This window comes from Aphis gossypii, chromosome 3, assembly GCF_020184175.1.
Source record: "Aphis gossypii isolate Hap1 chromosome 3, ASM2018417v2, whole genome shotgun sequence".
NCBI lineage: Eukaryota > Metazoa > Arthropoda > Insecta > Hemiptera > Aphididae > Aphis > Aphis gossypii.
In genome coordinates this window covers 43,261,714-43,281,057 of record NC_065532.1, presented here as the reverse complement: position 1 = coordinate 43,281,057, position 19,344 = coordinate 43,261,714, and the positions used below count along the sequence as shown (strand labels likewise).

At 28.9% G+C, this 19,344-nt stretch overlaps 2 protein-coding genes across 2 annotated transcripts; both read left to right on the top strand.

Annotated features, from left to right (window-relative positions):
* The first annotated feature begins 466 nt into the window (after positions 1-466).
* LOC126550829 (polyadenylate-binding protein 1-B-like) lies at positions 467-3,267 on the top strand. Its single transcript, XM_050203141.1, has 3 exons — positions 467-683; positions 1,825-2,287; positions 2,967-3,267. The coding sequence occupies exons 1-3, from the start codon at positions 575-577 to the stop codon at positions 2,980-2,982; spliced, it is 588 nt and encodes a 195-aa protein (XP_050059098.1). The 5' UTR covers positions 467-574; the 3' UTR covers positions 2,983-3,267.
* A 2,235-nt stretch (positions 3,268-5,502) lies between these two features.
* LOC114128876 (translocon-associated protein subunit alpha) lies at positions 5,503-8,290 on the top strand. The gene is made up of 5 exons (XM_027993481.2): positions 5,503-5,737; positions 5,847-6,020; positions 6,571-6,830; positions 6,890-7,166; positions 7,782-8,290. Exons 1-5 carry the CDS (start codon positions 5,686-5,688, stop codon positions 7,832-7,834), a joined length of 816 nt encoding a protein of 271 aa, XP_027849282.2. The 5' UTR covers positions 5,503-5,685; the 3' UTR covers positions 7,835-8,290.
* Positions 8,291-19,344: the final 11,054 nt, after the last annotated feature.

Genomic DNA, 19,344 nt, shown 5'->3' with positions numbered 1-19,344 from the left:
TGTCTAATAATAAAAAAAAAAAAAATGAGAAAAATACTATGTACGAGATTCACTTTGTATTAAACAATCAATATAAACATATGTTTAAAGACGTATAAGTATAAGTTACTTAATGTATTAATTAATCGTGTAAAACGTGCACCATACATATACATACCATACATACCATCAATGAATAATAATATTTTATTATTAGTTATTACATACCTATAGAGCTTATAGGTATTACCTATACGTATACCATAAAATGTATCATATTATATTATTTTAATATGATCGTGACGTCAAGCCGAATATTGATATTTTCTATGTACCTATTTTAAATAACAACGACGACCGGTTCGCGAATCGTAAATAATATGCCGTCAATAATACATGTTGTAATGTATACCATCATCATCATTATCCTTGAGCATCAAAAAAACCTTAATTACAGTTTGGTGGGAACATTATAAAACGACATGGTTTGCTTTGCCATGTTATAGTTTTCATTGTCATTCGACCACAGCACAACGTGCAAGTCTAGCTAGACCTAGGAGACTTCGACACGAAAACAAACTATAGGAAATAAAACATGTCTGCAACACAGAAAATGTTTACCTGCAGTGGCTTTATGCTCGTCGCCATGCTAGCGGTGTTCGCAAGAGCCGTACCTGTTCCGGTGCCCGAAGAAGCACAACCAGGTAAAATACAATACCTATAATAATTTATTAATAGGGCTCGGATTTTAAAGCATAATAAGCAACTAAAAAATCACACGCTTGTTTTAAAAAATCAAAAAAGAAGTATACTTATTTATTTTTTTAAAAATATGACTAAAAATTAACATGAACTAGTTATAAAAATTAAAAAGAAAATTTGAAAAATTAATTTAAATTAAAAAAAAGAATTAACTATCGTGTACTTCCATAGATTTTCAGTAGTGAAACTGACTACTTTCCGACAGAATATTTTTATACGTAGAAAATGAACTTTCTACATCCACTAAAGTGATCGGTACATACTTCGTACAAGAGGTTTCAAATTACAACCCTAAATCTTAAATTTTGAAATTGACGATATCGATGTTATAGGCGTACAGACCGTATAGAGTATAGACTATAGGTACTGCAGGCTATATGTAGATCGACATTCTATACGTTTAATATATTAAATAAACAACCCGATAACGAAAACAATAATAATCCAATATCCACATTCTGGGTTTTTACATCTCTTATTAATTTTTTTTTTTATTATTACAATAGCATAATAAACGTATAAAAAATCATTTACATAAGCAAAAATAAATTAGTTTATTTGGAATCAGAATGACGTGAAACGAATTTTATGTATAAAAATTAAACGTCGATCTTATATATAAAAAAAACAAGCATATGCTTTAAAATCCTAGCCCAATTTATTAATTATACTCATTTCTAAGTATATCAACATAAATCACCAGACCTTATTTTAAATAGGAGAAAAAATATGTCAGCAAAATAGTGCAAGTGACTTAAACGAATATTGGTAATATGATGGTCAGTTATAGAATAAAATAATATAAATGTATTATTTAATTTTCAAGATACCGCGCTTTGAAGTATAAAATATAATTTTTCAATAGGATTACCCATTATTGTCTCATAAAGCCATACATTTAATAAACTACCATTTTAGTATATACCCATATTACTTATTTTTAGTTTTTTTAGCACACTTTTCTGATAGGTATATACGTTATACGTATACCATTTACGCGAATATATTTTGGTAGTACCTATAAGTACCTACATTAAAAACATAGCCCTATATTAATATATTTTACTGATACGTGCATTTCAGTCGAATACAGACAATTCGTGTCTACCCAAGTGATGGCTGAGTCCGCCAACGAACCGGCACCGTCCGTATATCGAACTGTGCAAGTCGACCCCGCAGTGGTCAGGCCTGTCCGGTCAGCCAGTCCGTTCCTCGGCATCTTCGGTGGTTACGAAAAACCATACAAGTCCCAGCACCACCATCACCACTCTCATCACGAAGAGCAAGAGCACGAATACGAACATGAATACCACCATAGGCCCCAATACCATCATAAGCCACAACACCATCACCAGCAACAACCCCAACATCACGGTGGTAATAGCGGTGCGGGAAGTTTCGCATCGGCGGGAAGTTTCGCTGGTGGCCACGGTGGAGGTCACAGCCAAAGCGGAGCCAACAGCCAGTCCGCCAGTTTCGGGTTTGGTCCGTTCCAGGCCAGTTATTCGGCTAGTTCGGCGCACTCGGGCAGCCATTCTAACGGAGGGTAAGTTTCGATAGGACAACAATCATAATATATCTTATCGTAGAATTTAAAAATATCAATACGTACCTATGAAAAAATTATAAAAATAAATATAAATTATTACGAAATACAACTATGGTATAACTATACAGCAAAAATAATACAACTTCTAAATTATAAATCAAAATTTTACTAGAAAACTAGAAAATAACAATTCTTTATACCTATATATATATTATATATTATACCTACTATTTAATTTTTTTTTTTAATAATTTATATTGTATCGTATTATCTTATTTATAATACATAAAAATTAAAAAAATACCAAATGAAATGAAATAATAATAAAAAAAATATTTATTTATAATTTTTAAAAATTGAAACCGTAACTAACAATGAAAGTAATGGAACCGATTAAAAATAAAAAGTACCAGTTATTGATTCAAATATACGACATATTAAACAAAAAAATAAAAGGAAATAATTAAATAGCGAATTCCATTTTACACTTATTAGATTATCACCGGAGTCATCAGTTACATGCATTATCAAATAATAGATTAAACTAGTTAAAAAATTTGATATTTGATTTTATATAGGTAATAACTAATAATACACTAAATGTTTATACATATAATAATTTACATGTATATCTAAATTATTTTAACTATAATATTATTATTTTGTTATATTTCAGATATTCAGACTATTGATTACTACTTCCAATCAAGTTCATTTGAATTCTTAGCATGATAATTTAATAATTGTGATTTTTAATTTATTTGTTTATAATTTTTATATTACCTACTATTATATCTGTACTACCTACTATCTACTATGTATAATATTATGATGTATATATGGTGCCATCAAAAAATGTATTTAATTTGAATTTTATTATTAGCTTTTTGAATGGCTATAATAATAACGTATTATGCATTTTTAAATGATCTTCAATGAAATCTTTTATGGCATTAAATAATTTTTTTGATAAAAAATCGTCTATTTATTATTCAAAATTCATTCTAGTATTGTATTTATACTTGCACTAAGCACTTATATGGTAATTTAGTAATAAGTGGATTAAAATAAAAAGAGGATTATATATAATATTGAAATAGGAAACAAAAATTACACTTAAAATTTGAAAAGTTAAAATTTTTATAATAGCTACTTTCTGATGCGTTTTCTTACTTTCTTCGATATACCTAAAAAGTAAAAGCGGTTGTCTATTAATAATAGCTTAAAATTATATTAATACCTACTGAAATTAATTGAACAATCGCAAACATTTATTTATAAATTATAAGTTATAATACTAACTACTATAATGATAGTATATGATACTATTAGACATTTAAACTTCCGACTTCGTTAGTGTGTTACCTACTTACCAGTATATTTACACAAGATACATAACTGATATATAAGTTCATAATACTACGCTATTAATTTTTGGATAAATATGCATAATTCATATTATATATATTTATTTATATATTTGTGTACTTTGGTGAATAAATATAATCATAATATAGATACCAGAAAAATGGGCAAAAACCTACCATATATTATTAGTATTTTATAGTATACACAACAATTAATATGGTGATATGCCGATATGTATTCAATAAATTAGTTATAGCGAATTAATTTATGATTTGATAAATGACTCAATTAAATCAATTATTTTTACCTAAAAATTATATTTTATTGGTACAATTACCATTGTATAAAATTCAATTTTTTTTCTTATTTTAACATTATTGTGTTTCGAGTTCCTATTCAACAATTCCTAGTACTTACCTTCCTTTTATAATCGGAACAAAAAAAAAATTTACGCAAATCCAGTTTTTTTGTGGGGGGGGGTTAACCATTATAAATTAATAACATTAGATACTTGACATTTTTACAAAGTGTTTATGTAATCATTTCTATTACATGATAAAATGTTTATATAAAACTACACATAAGCTACGCAAATGTGATATGTATTTATTTGCATGCCAAATTTTCAATTTCTTTTTTTTTTGATTTTTTTCTTCAATTATTAAAATACCTCAAAATTACAAAAAATTACAAACTATGATATTGTTAAAAAATCATAAAAAATTTTCACTTTATAGGTATTTACTTAAATTTTTAAATTAAAATTGAACAAACCCATAAAAGTGACTACTTTACATCTATAATAAAAGCGGTATCCACTTGCCTAACTTTTTTATTTTAATATTTAATATTATTTTATTTTTTAATTTTTATTTGCAAATATATAAACTGTAATGATGGTTAAAATAACCACATACGCGCACAAGAAAAATAAGATATACATAACATAAAAGTTTGAGGAGCGACTGAACGTCTGAACGAATTACCCAGCAGTAAGTGATACTGTGATAGACTATGAAAAATAAAAATCGTATACGGCAGCGCTATCTAGTAGCTAAAGTGAACAAAGAAATCCTAAAGAGGTTTGGATTGAAGAGGGTTCAATACGAATTTGTATATCAGCTATTGACTATTCTGTATGGATAGAGACACAGAGTTTATTAATAACTTCCAACTTTTTATATAATAAATTGAATAAATCAGAAATTAATAGAAAATTTTGAAGTTTAAAATACTTCTTCAATTAGCTGCACGGGCGCACAGATAAAAACGTATTACTTATATTATTTATCCTCGGTCGCAATCATTTTAAGTCATTAATTACAGTTGTATATGTTTATCAGATAGTGCGTCGTGCTCACGATCACAATAATTAAAGATAATATTATAGTCAAGCACGATTTAAGATGTACCTTAATTATATATACATAGGTATTTATTTTTTTAAATCGTGTACTCGAGGTAGATCCACGAAAAATGAAAATTACGGATGGTTTAACCCAATCTATCTCTAGTCTTGACGGGTATATCGGTCTCACAGAGTAGCATAATATATTTTACATGTTTAACGTTTTTGTGTTATGTCGACAGTTGTAGTGTAAAAACTCAGAATAATATTAATATTAATTATTTGTATTCCGTAATGACTAATGAAACACTTTTCACTTTTCAGTTAAAAATTCACCATGGCTATTATCACTGTTATGGTGCCCTTATCATTTATCGTCAATAGATAATGTCAGATTCTGCCTACCAACAGGAAAATATGAAAACGAAAATATTATGTTTGCCAGCCTGACTTACCGACGGCTAATCGTCCCGTGTGCCGTGACGTTTTCCACGTCTGCAACTACAGCCGGCAACGTCATTAAGCCCATTGGCCACCGTGTGTGGACTCGTAACGATTAGGTGCTGTAGTTACTAATCGTTAGACGTGTCCGTTACTTTCATCCTGTCTTCATTCAGTGGTTGCGATTTCGAGGTTCCTATTTTGTTTTTCCCGTGCTAAGAAGTCCGATAACTCTAAGATGCAGCTCAAATGGATACTGCTGTGCTTGTCCCTGTTTGCAGCGTCCACAGGTATTTATACAGTAGTTGTATCTAATATTGTTTTGCTAATAAACCGATGACTAGTGTTCGGCCCATTTTATTTTAAAAAATTCTGACCCAAATACTTTGCGTGTTGTAGGTGTCGCGCGTGCCGAAGATGAGATCGACGCAGACGAAGAGATGATTGTCAGTGAGGACCAAGGATTAGTCGATTCAGATGGCGATGAGTCTACGCTCGAAGACTTGGAGCAGACAGACGCTGACACATACTTGCTGTTCACCAAACCAGTTTTCGAAGAAAAAGCTAGCATTGGTAAATTGAAAATCTCTTGTGCTCCTCTTGTATAGTGTTTGAAAATCAATATGTGCATAATATAGTGGTGTCTAAAACTACTAGATTGATAACATTGAGCCTATAATTATCTTAAGATACCTAGTTGTGCTCATTAAAACCCAACCATTATGTGTGATTATGTTATTTCTTAAATTTATTATACTGTATAATAATTTAGTCTACATTAATACTATAAATTTTTATTGACTTCCAAAAACTATATTAAAAAAATTTATGTATTATTCGAATTTCCTCCATTGGAGGGAGGCTTCTTCATTCTATAAAACACTTATTTTTTGCTCTCATCACATTCACTTATTTAAACAAATTGTAAAAAAAATAAGTTTTTGTGTCTTACGAGTTGTAATAATAATTGATTATCATTAATAATAGTATTGCTTAATCGTGAAAAATTCACCACATATATTATGATTAATAATACAATAATAAATCTTATATTTTCTTATTATTTATTCTTACTTATTTCTTATTTGTATCATTTATAATTTGTTTGATTTTGTTAAATTAGAATTGCCAGCTGGTCGTTTGTCTGAATTTCTTGTGGGATTTACGAATAAAGGATCTAATGATTTAGTCTTGGAAACTTTGGATGCTTCACTTCGTTACCCTATGGATTTCAATTTCCACATTCAAAATTTCACTACCGTCTTGTTAGAAAAAACTATTCCACCAGGATCTCAGGCAACTCTCGGCTATGCTTTCGTTCCAGCTGATGCATTTGCCGGACGTCCATTTGGACTCAGCATCAATCTTGCTTATAGAGACTATGTAAGATATTTGTTTTTTATAATATTAAAATTTTATTTCATAATCTTTTACCTATTTAGGAAGGAAAACAAATGATTAGTAAATTATACAACGATACTGTAAACATCATTGAAGTTGAAGAAGGTTTAGATGGTGAAACTCTGTTCTTGTATGTCTTAATGGCTGCTGCGTGCGTTCTTCTTTTGGTCGGTGGACAACAATTTTTATATTCGGTGGGCAAGAAACGTGTTGGTGGTGGTCTGCCGAGTCGCTCCAGAGCAAATTTGGAAACTGGAACAAAAAGCAGCAAACAAATTGATATGGACTGGGTTCCTAAGAATGTTATTAACCACCTAAGTAAGTTTTTAAAGATAAAATTAAGAAAATATTGTACTAAGGTTTGAATAACAAATAATAACTTGCACATTTTTTTTAACTTTAAGTAGTTCTTAAAATCCCATAAAAAGCAAATTGCCTATTTATGTTTATGACGAAAAATCGTCTGGTCTGCGCTGACGACAGCTAATGACCAATCAAAGTTTTCCTGACATTCGCCAGGGGGGTGAGACGACTGCCAGTGGCTCAGTTGCATGTGCGAAAGTGGGCAAGGTTATTCTGAATAGAGTATAGAAAGATAATTATTTCTACTTAATATTGTGAAGTTTTAATTGATGTTATTTAGTATAGTGTTTCATCCCTATAATTTTTTATTGCTTTTAAATTTAAAAAATGTACTACCCTATGATCTTGCCTACACATGTTGTCTGTATCTGTTGACCTTTTTCATAATGAATAAAAACATTTTTTTAATTATTATAGCTTTTATTATAATTTGATACCAAAGAATTCTTTATAAATTAGTGATATTGATCAATTGAATTATGAATACTACAGACATTTTTACTTAATAAATATTAATTATGTAAAATATAAATTTTTAATTGTTTTTTTTTTTTTTTTAATTCATTATAGATAAACAAAAGGCACAAAGTCCAAAGCAAAAACGTGTGAAAAAAACAGATTAATCGAGCAAAGAAAGACTTAAACTCATTCATTTTTCACCAATGAATGTGATCAATAATAAAATTCCTTCTTTAGAAGATTCTAAAAATGGCTGTTGTAATTCCATCTGACAACATTGTGAGATATAAGAATGCATTTCTAAAGTATTCTATTTTTGTTATGTAAATAGATACTAATTTAATTGGTCTACAATTGTAACTATTAAATGTATAGTTTTGTTTAAAATAATTAAAAAACAAAATTATACTTGTATGTTTAATGTTAAATTATGTTTTTGTATTGATCAATTTTGAAATAACATTTTATCATACAGATACATTAATAATTTTGTTTTCGTAGTTTATTAATTTTGTGAATACTATTATACAATTTTATATATTATAAATTATTCATACTTGTATAATACACTTATTTTAAAAATAAATGTGTTTGGAATAATTAAAATTAAATTTACATTATTTTTGTGTTTTGTAAAATATTATTTTTACTTTCATATTTCATTAAACTAGTGGTTCTTAAATTGTTTACAAGTTTTCTTACAATCTCACTTTGTAAAGTATTAAACTCAAACTTAGACATAGTTTTTTTGCTAAATTATTGGTGAAACCTTTATCTTAAACTTTAATAATATTCAAATCAATCAGTTTGTCAAAGAGGTTTATTTTTACCATTAATAATTATATGTGATAATAACTAATAAGGAAATAAAAACAATTATTACAAAACTTAATTGAGGCTAAAATTATTAAAATTTTCCAACTGAGTAGATAAATATAACTTAAATGAAGATAAATTGATATATTTTATAAAACCCACGGCTTTAGATCTAAAGCCGTGATAACACCTAAACTTTAAGGTTAATCACTCAAGTACACTTTTACGAGGAACAATTATTGATAAAACCTCTGCTAGTCGGCCTCGGAGTAGTAAATCATTGATAATTTGAAATTTCAATCAATTTTCAGATGGGTATATTATTAATATTTCATACTTGTCTTATCTGATATCTAGAGTCATTATAGTATTAAAATTAATATTATTTCATTGGTGATCAACAATTTTTTCTTATTTGTGCCAGTTATAACCTAGTAATCAAAATTACTAGTAAGTTGTTGGTTTGTCACTAGGTATTGCAATTTACTAATAAAATATCCAGGTATTTAAAATGGCCGTATAATAATCTAAGTCACAGGTGGGTAAATATTTTTTTTTTGGAATAGTTTCACTTGCAATAAGATTTTTTTTAAAGGTCCGAATTCTAAAGTATCTAATATGCAAACATTTAGTTCCTATAAGGCTATTCTCATCAATAATTTGTTTTCTTGACTAATGTGGAAAATAACAAGAAATTCTTTAAGTATCCATTAGTGAGAACAAAATATGAATTCAAATAAATCATGTACGTCGTATTGTTGTGTAACTGAAAAATTAAAACGTTACTATTTATTATTAAGTCATTTAAAAAAAAATTAAATTATAGTTAAATAAATTAAATTGGTTATAGAATGTTTTAAAAATGGAAAATGGATAATTGCATAGGTAACTTATAAATATACGTGTGTAAATATTTTTTGTAAGAAACTAATAAAATAATTTAAAGCAACTGTCAATGACGTTTATTATACGTCAAAGTACCTATTTTGCACATCATTCATCGATGCAACTGTTGCAAATTATCCCATTATTAGACACAAAATATTGAAAACTAAATTTTTATTAATTGTCAACAACTATTTTACATCGAATATTTTATTTTATTTTTTAAATTTTTGCTCACTTCTCAACCATTATTTTAAATCACTTAACAATAAATATTTCTCAACTAAACATTAGCAAAAATGTCAAGAATAAAAGAAAAATTTGATAAAAAATTCATATCATTTTTCAAAAATCTCATTGGAGAATTAAATAAATCGATATGATGACCATTGTTCATTGAACTTTAAAGCGGTTTCGCATGTGACAAATAGTGAGGTACTGAGATGTATAATAATTATGTGAATACGGAAGTTACACGTCATGAATTTATCATAGGTTATATGCACACTGCACAACCACTAATGTGATATTAGTAATCATTTACTAGTTACATAGCTTTACATAGCTCGTACACAGGTGGGTTACTTTGGTACCACTATGTTTGAATTTTTTTTTTTATTATTTTTAACCATTAATCGTACTATAATTTGTACCAACAATTTCAAAATTTGTGCCTAAATATTTCCACCGGAATAATCAATTTTTCCGCTGGGGTACCAGAGTAACGTTACCCCAGTACCTCTAAAATTAAATAATGTGCTTAATAATTTTTTTTTTTATTAATTGTACTTTAATTTGTACTACTTAGTACAACTATTTTCAAAATTTGTACCTAAAATTGGTACCTACAATAAACTATAATACAATTATTAATGGTTGAAAAAAAAAATAAAAAAATTCAAACATAGTGGAGCCAGGGCAACTCACCTCTCGTACACTCATATACTCGTTTTCTTCAGATTGCCTGTATGGCTATATTGAATCCTATAAAAACAAAATGTTTGGATATTAGAGTCTCCTTAAATATTATGTTTTGATGATAGTATGATACAATTCTTTTTACAGTACAGTAAATACTATTGTATCAACGTTTCGAATAGGAGTAAGTAAAAAATTTTTAATACTAGAACTCTAATCAAAAATAATGGGTAATTGATTAAATCAGGTTTTGTTAAAATAGTATAATTATTCATTATACTTTGTCACTTGTTTTTAGTTTGTTAATTCTAAGAATTCATTATAAATACTAGATATCATTATTAAATATATGTATATATTATTTGCAATATCGTACGAATTTGAATATAATACACTTATTGAATACTATTTTTAACTTTTATTACTAATTAATTTTGTTTTTTTAAGCTGTATTAAATATTTAGGCACTTATCAACATTAATATTACCATACCTAATTATTGAAATCACTGATAATCGTACCTACTTACATATCAATTATATAATTTATATAGGTATAATATAAGTAGGTATAAGTACACGTAATGTAGTAATGTACATTGTAATATTGTATACTAGTATACTGACTGAATCATAACATTAACATATATTTCTTAATCAGTAGAATGTTTATCTATTGTGGTGAACGGGCGGCACTTAAAATAGATCAAATTTGTTTTTAGTGACTAGTGTTGGTAAAATAATCTAAGCAAATCATAACATACACATTCATGAAATGAATAACCTTATATAAACTTTTGCTTATCAAAACATTATAGACAATTATGCATTTATACCTACCACGTTCAATGTACATAGTGCTCATACATTGTAAAATTAGGTAGGTAGGTATTTGTACAATTCTCACGATTCACGATACGTCGTACCTATATTATAAGTTATAACAGAGTTTGTGAATAATTAAAAATAGTTTTTATTGAACTGTTTGTTTATAACGTGATTTTATTCAATTAGTGAATTTCTCGTGTGCCCACTTAAAAATTATTAAGACTTCGTAAATGAACAGCACAACAAAAAGTAGATAATAAAATATCATTTTTTTTTTATACATTACTATTTTCATACAGTTTTTAACAATCTAACACCGTATGACTAAGTAGGCACGTTAAATTTGGAAATATCCACAATTATTTTTCAATTTAAACTTTGAAGAGTATTGCTAAAGTTTCAACTCTTGTGTAGGCGTGTATTAATCATATAAAACGTATTTTCACTAGATAGTTGATACATGGTGTGTAGGCCGTTAGCCATAAGGATAACAAATAACAAAATGTTTGCTATGGTTCACTAAGCACTAACCTGATTATAATTTATAATAAGATTTTTAATGTATAGGTAACCTATCCAAAACGATACTATTGACGCCAGTCCAACCATTAGAGTAATTAATTGTTTTATTATACTATCTAAGTATCGTATTTCACTATTTGTACAATTATTATCAATGACCATGTACGTCCATTTGTTCGTGGATATTTTTTCACTTGATATTCTTAGTCGAAGTCTATACTTACTCAAATTTCGATTTAGAATACATATAAATATCCAAAAAAAAAAAAAAATGTTCTGTTTAACTATTATTATATAGTAAAATTGTGTTGCTCGTTTGATAAGAAATTGATTATATCACTCTTATGACGACAGTGACGACACTCTTTAAATGACATAACAAATCTAAGTCATTGATAATATATACATGGTCTATAACTATAGGTATACCTACTGCTTGAAATTCCAAAAATCAAAATTTTAATAAATTTATAATTAAAGCAAATATTATATTGTGTGAGAATTGGGTCAAAGTAGGACGACCATTACTTGAGTTCTAATATAACACCAATATCATGGATTTGTATGATCCCGGTTAGTTATAGATTTGCTAACATTAGATATTTTTAAGTTTTTAACTGATTTTGTTACGAATGATTTATTATTTATTGTTTTTGAGTATTTATAAAGGCCAGTTAAATACATAAATATATTATAAGTACCTAATTAAACAGCAAGTATTATGTATACATTCAATTTCATTAAATAATTTCTATAGTTGTACAATATTTCAGTAAACAAGCTAGTATAAAAATAAAAACTGAATGCACAAATAATTGGAGTTCTTTAAAAAATATTTCATGAATAAAGAAACGTAAAATATTAATAATAATTGCATATTTTTTTAGGTAAGTAGCTGATAGGTCATAGCCTCATGTAGGTATATATATATAGTTTATTATGAATATTATTTCCTATCTTAGTTGCACTATTTGTTAATTGTTTATCTACTTATTGGTTTGAATATTATTCATTCCTAACCATTATAATAACCGTTTATCTTGGTTTGTAGAATAAAATAATTATTAATTATTTCAGTTTATAATTCATGAGTGAAACGTTGAATATTTTTCACGTAGGTGGATAATTAAATATTTCAATGAACTTGGGTATTATAAAACCGATAGGTACTGTAGCATTAAATAAATAACCTGATGGTGATGACGTGTCCAATTAAAAAAAAATAAATCATTAATATAGTATAGGTAAATAATGAAAAAAAAAATGAAACATGAAACATGATTTAAATATTTTATTTTAACATTTTAGAATACAGATATACTGTGTTTCCTGCAGTTACCGGTAATAAACAAATACCGGATTCCGGTAGGTATCAAAATTTAAATTCCTTGCTAGACCCTAGATTGTGTATATATAGTAGTGGCACTTCAGCACTTCACAAGCAGATGCCAACCCAGATTTAATATTTTTATAGGAGCGAATACAATACCTTATTTAACCAGTGTAATTCGCACTCTATATTATAACCGTGGTACAATTAAAAAAAAAAAAATACACTGAGTGGCGTATTAGATTCGCCAGAGGAGGCCGATACAATTTGCACTAGAGATGACTGACATCCAAGTTCAGCTTTAAGCGTTAATCTTCTTAACATACACAAACTATTTATCTCCTATAAAGTGTCAGGTAGTGACCACATATCAAAACACTTTTTTTTCACATTATTTTAACTGATATTAATATTTTAAATCGATTACGCCTATATTTTTTATTGATTAGATATAAGCAAACTATAAAACATTTACATAACATCTGTTTGTATAGAGACACAGATATTGTATACGATATAGTAAATATGATAGATTTGAATATGTCGCACGTGTTATAGTGAATTACTTGAACATATGTTTTACCTGTGTAGGAGTATTATAGGTTTAATATTATCAGTCAACAAAATTATTCGATCCTAATTGATTTAATTTTTTCTTTTATTACAATATACATATTTTTAAAAGTATATATATCTATAGAGCATGGGCACTATAAATAAATTGATGTTTATCAAGTTATGCGGGATTTGATAAAATACATACATAAAGTTATTTTCATAAAAAAAAAAAAAAAATGATGAATGTGCATTAATGAATATTTTAAAATGCCACCTATAATAATAAGCTCATAAACTTAAATATGTATATTGTACATGATAATATCATAACTCATAAATTAGTAGTACATAAAAAATTGTATTTACTGCAAGTATTTCACGTATAATATTTTACATAATGATTAATAATTTATTTTACATGCAAAGTACTCATTTTTATTAAAATAAAAAAGTATCATTACAATATTGACGTTTGACTTTGGTGTTTCTAAATAAATATTGATAAAAAGTAAATATGAAAAAAATATGCATGATAATAAATAATATTTATCGTATAATATTGGTAACAACTAATAGCAATAATGAGGAAACTTATATAACGATGATCATTAATCATATTCTATTATAATATATGTATATTGTATATACCTATGATTTCATGTGCAAAACCATGTTACTCCTGATGTTAACATTTTATATAATAGCTAGCTGATATTAAGTAATTACTGTGTATATATATATATATTATGAATTAATAACTATATGGCGGACCTGAATCTTAAGATTGGACTTAATCAATTATTTTTAGAAGGTTTATAAACATCCAAGAATCTTTGTACTTTGTATTTTTATTATCCATTTTTATGAATTTACTGATTCTTAATAACAAAAATTAAACTTATCAAAAAAATATGATGTGAATGGATATTGTATAAATTAATTGAATATTAAATTGTGTGTACATAGTGTATGCGGTGTGTGTACACCGTATAATCTACAGATTTATCAGAAATGTTACGTGGTTTAGTAGTTCATTACACTAAAAAAAAAAAATGTTGTGATAATTCCCACTAATTCTGACAGTTCAAATTATAATATTATGTTCGATAATTTTTAAATTATTTTTTACTGATTTTAATAATCACGAATTATGGTAGCTATGTTATAATAATACATCGTTGATTGACAAGATGGAACTAAGAACTTGGAATGAAGAAAACTTTGTTCAAAGCTTTAACGTGCATGGTGCACTAGTAAATAGAGAGACCTAAGACGCCTGACAGCAAGAGCATCGAAATTGGAAACTACACTATAGTGGTTCTTAGTCTCATTAGACTAGACCGCCCACCAAAAAAGTGTCCTATGTAGTACTAAAATATATAAGGATAAATATCGTTTGTTATAGTCATCCACCCACATTCCACCAAAATTTATCTTCGATAATTACACATTTACACCTATAGACAATTTATTACTATATATATAAATATAATAGGTATCTATTAGAAGTATAATACGGGGCAGTAATCAAAATTTGATGCATTTATAGTATATATCTATTATATTATAAATACATGGTAAAAATCTATAGTACCTATTTACAGTTATTAATTTTTGAATTATAATAATTTATAAAAAATTTAAAAAATCAATTTATTGAATACGAGAATTTAGTAATTATTATTACCATTTTTCCATAATTAATTTTTATATATTCTCAATTATTTTGAAAAAAAAGTAAGTACCTACTGTGAATTTTTTAATTCTCATTCCCTCATCTACATTTTGAGGCATTATTAAAAAAAATGCATACATCCCCTTAATATCAATATACTTATATTTATCTTTCCTTTCCTAATCTAAAATATATTAAAATACGCGAAGTTAGTGGAATATTCAGAGCACTAATTTCCGCTATATTAACATTGTTTGGTGGTAATAAATATTATTCAAAAAATTCTGATATGTGCAATATCGCATATTATACCTTAAATATTTTATTAATCTTTTTCTATACTGTTTTTTTAGCAAGAAAGTAATAGAAATGGGTATACTTAAATAGTTTATGCCACGCAAACACGCAGTCTCACGAGCAATTTGTTAGCTTATACAATTGTGTGGGCTTACATATAATTTGTCTAAAAATGTGTTGCAGAGGCCAAGCCTGCAGTGGGGAAAAAATTCCCATTTCATTTATTGGAATATAAATTTAGCCAGGGGTGGAGCTTCTGTCCCTAAGAATTTTAAACTTAACTGTGCGCATCTAATCCCAAGACATAGTATTTTTTTTTTATAGTCGTTTCGATGTCATTGTACGAGTAGTGTATTACATTATTACAGTATTAAAATAATTTAATGTGCACAATATAATAGGCATACCGCTTACACGATGATGTTAAAAAAAGAGTTCGGCAGTATATTATGGGCATACGAGACACGAACGCGTACGTATAAACGGGTTTTATCGAAATTCCGATGTCAGCTACGGTGTACGTACTACGCGCATGATACCGCGATGTAGTGATGCAAAGGGGAATTCGACGAATTCTCGTGTACAGCCCAAGTACCGGTACAGTGTTATAATTATTATATTATTACGTAGGTAGAGGTACTCGTAGTATTACAGTATTCCGGATCAGTACATTACCCGCGATCGTGTAGAAAAACTTCGAAAAAAAAAAAAAACAAAATCTATACTGTACGACTGCTGTCAGTATCGTTGCGGCAACGTTCGTTTGGAATAATAATAATTAAAATATATCCTAAACTGTCGGGAAAACGAAAAAAATAACCGATCGGATGCCAAAGATAAAATTAGAACGTGTATTTTAAAAAACGTGGGCATACGTTTTATGGGCCGTGGAATTTCTTTGTTTTTTTTTTTTTTTTTTATTTTATTTTATATAAATTATTATTTCTCGTCGTTTCTCTGCACTATTCCTTCGCCGCCACCGGTCAGGCTCCGGCGTACAATACATACACACACACTGCAGCGGTGTGATCTGTTATTTTTAAACTTTCACCCCACACCGAGACCGAGTGAAAGAAAGACGAGATCGAGAGAGAGAGAGAGAGTGAGAGAAACGCGTTGCAGTCTACTACGACGACTACGACGACGACGACGACGACGGACGGCGTGTGAGAGCCTTTTGTCCATTGGTCTTTGTTGTTGTATTTGTGCGTAGATGAAAGAAAAAAAAACTAAATATATATACATATATTAATATATATTATAAAACCGACGTAAACTGCTATCGTTCCAAACGATCGCATTGGTCGTTTTTGTTTAGTTCGCGCCGGAGCCGAAGACCGAACAGTAATAAAGTACACACACACACACACACACTGGCGAGTGCATTTGTATATATATATAATATATTATGTGTGAGTGTGTGAGTGTGTGTGTGTGTGTAATACTACTGCCCTAACCGCATTCTTTCGGGATAAAAAAAAAATAAATAATAATAATAAAACCGGACCCCTACCCCTCTCCCGAAAACGTATCTTCTTCGTTTTCCACTATCGTTATCATTACAATAATATGCGGTTCTTATTAAATTTCGTCGGGATCGATGCAGCAGGTCGACAGACGAGCGGCGGTAGACGTGTTACACAGCACCTATTCACCACGATATTATATTATTAAATACGCAGTCTCCGCCAGCGTTTTCATCGATATTTTGATTTTTTTTTTTTGCTATCAAATTTAATTATTCCGGCGCACTGCAGATTTCGTCCGAGGAGGATACTCGTTTTATCAGTGACGTCAACGAGAGTTTATAATTATTATAATTATTATTATATGTACGTATATTACAATATTATAGTAATATCGTCGTTGTGTTCACTTACAATAATAATATTATACATATACTACTACCGCCAGCACGGTCGGCGTGTGACGACGACGATGACTCACCGCCTTCGCTTCTACTTCTCTGTTCGGATTCTGGCGCGGGGAAACCGGTAGTCGTCGCCGTACACGCATATTATTTTCGTCGTTCCGTTCCGTCCGTTCTCACTCCGTCTCTGTCGGTCGTCTTTCTTATTATTTTTACTACGCCACACGTAGTATTATGTCTACCGTCGCTGAGCGGACGACTGCAGCGGGGGGGCGCATACCGGAGGAGGCGCCGCCACCGCAAGAGAGGTATACTACGCGCGCAAAGTCGTCTTCGTCGTCGTAGTAGTAGTAATAGTAAGTACGACCCCCACCCCATCACTGCCATCGATCCGACGACGACGTACTATAGTTAGTAAAATAATAGTTATAGGTACCGCTTACTACTATACACGTATATAAAATACTACTACGATACTACTATATATACGTATATAATACTACTACGATACTATACTATTATATATATATACTCTGTGTATAATATTACTACTGCACGGTGCGTATAGGTAGTATAATAAATAACAATACGTGTTTGGCCGACCGTACATGTTTCCGTAACGGCAACGCGAGTAACACGCTCAATTACGCGCGTGTGTATGGGTAATCTAGTTTTCATTCCGTCGTCTCGTTTTTTTTTTTTTTTTTTTATTTGTTAATTATTTTTTATCGTTTTCGTTTCGTCCACTGCTCGCCGGCTGCACTTTGCCGGAACCGCGGTCATCCGGAATCTGGTTTCAACGATCGTCGTTTCGGCGTAAATACGTCTTTTTAACGCTCCAGCAGCAGCCAAAACGTCGCGCGTTTACAGCCGATACGTCATTATAATGGGCAGCAAAAATAGTACCTAGCCAATAGTCGAACATAGCGCGCACTTACGCGATTCGTTGCATACGGTGCATAATATTATGGCCTTATTGACTATATTACAACGCGTATGTAATATAATATTATTTCATCTGCAGGTATAAGTACGACGTTTAACCTTGCATTCGTGTGTAGATGTCATCAACACGTTATAATAATACATATATATCTACGACCGTGGTAATGTGTAATATGTAAATTACTATTGAGAAATATTCTTAGGTAAGTCAGTCGGTGTATTGATCTATTCGATTTCATTAAATAGCACCGTCGAGTAAGTGTGTATATTATAATACTGCAGTATACATTATTATCATTGTACGTAAAAGGAACGTGTGTAGAACCGCAGCTAGCTAATATTGTGTCGGAAGTGCGATAGCGTGAATTCACCGAATTGTGAAAATTGTTCGAACAGCATTATAATATTGTATATTTTTATATTCGTTTAAAAAATATTGGTTACTCGTGACTGACTCCCCAATACTATCAGCATCTATCGTTATTATAATTATTACGCGTTCTAAACATATTATTATTATTACGATATAATTGCATCGTAAATAAAAGCTATTTACGTATAAATTAACACTATATTAGTGCGTATACTACTTTATTTTGTCGTGCAATGAATGGGATATCAGACATTATAAATCGTTTTCGTCGTCACAAGAACAATAATTTAAAAACGATAACTAGTATAATATTATTGACGCCTTTTATGGCAAGCACTTTTATACACATTAAACAGAGAATATATAAATATATAATAATAATAATAATAGTTTGGACGGAAAGTTTTATACTAAGATAAATATAAAATATTAGCATTTTATTTATGTTTATTCAATTGAATTAAGTGTTAACCCATTAACATTTTCACACATGGCCATACAAGATGTACTTATGTCAATGAGAAACGCACTAATTAACAAAAGTACCTAATCATTGCGATAAAAAAATAGCTGTTTTTTTTTTTAGTAACATTTATAAATATTCAAATCATATGTAATACATAATTATAATGAAATAAGTAATAATTACAAATATTAC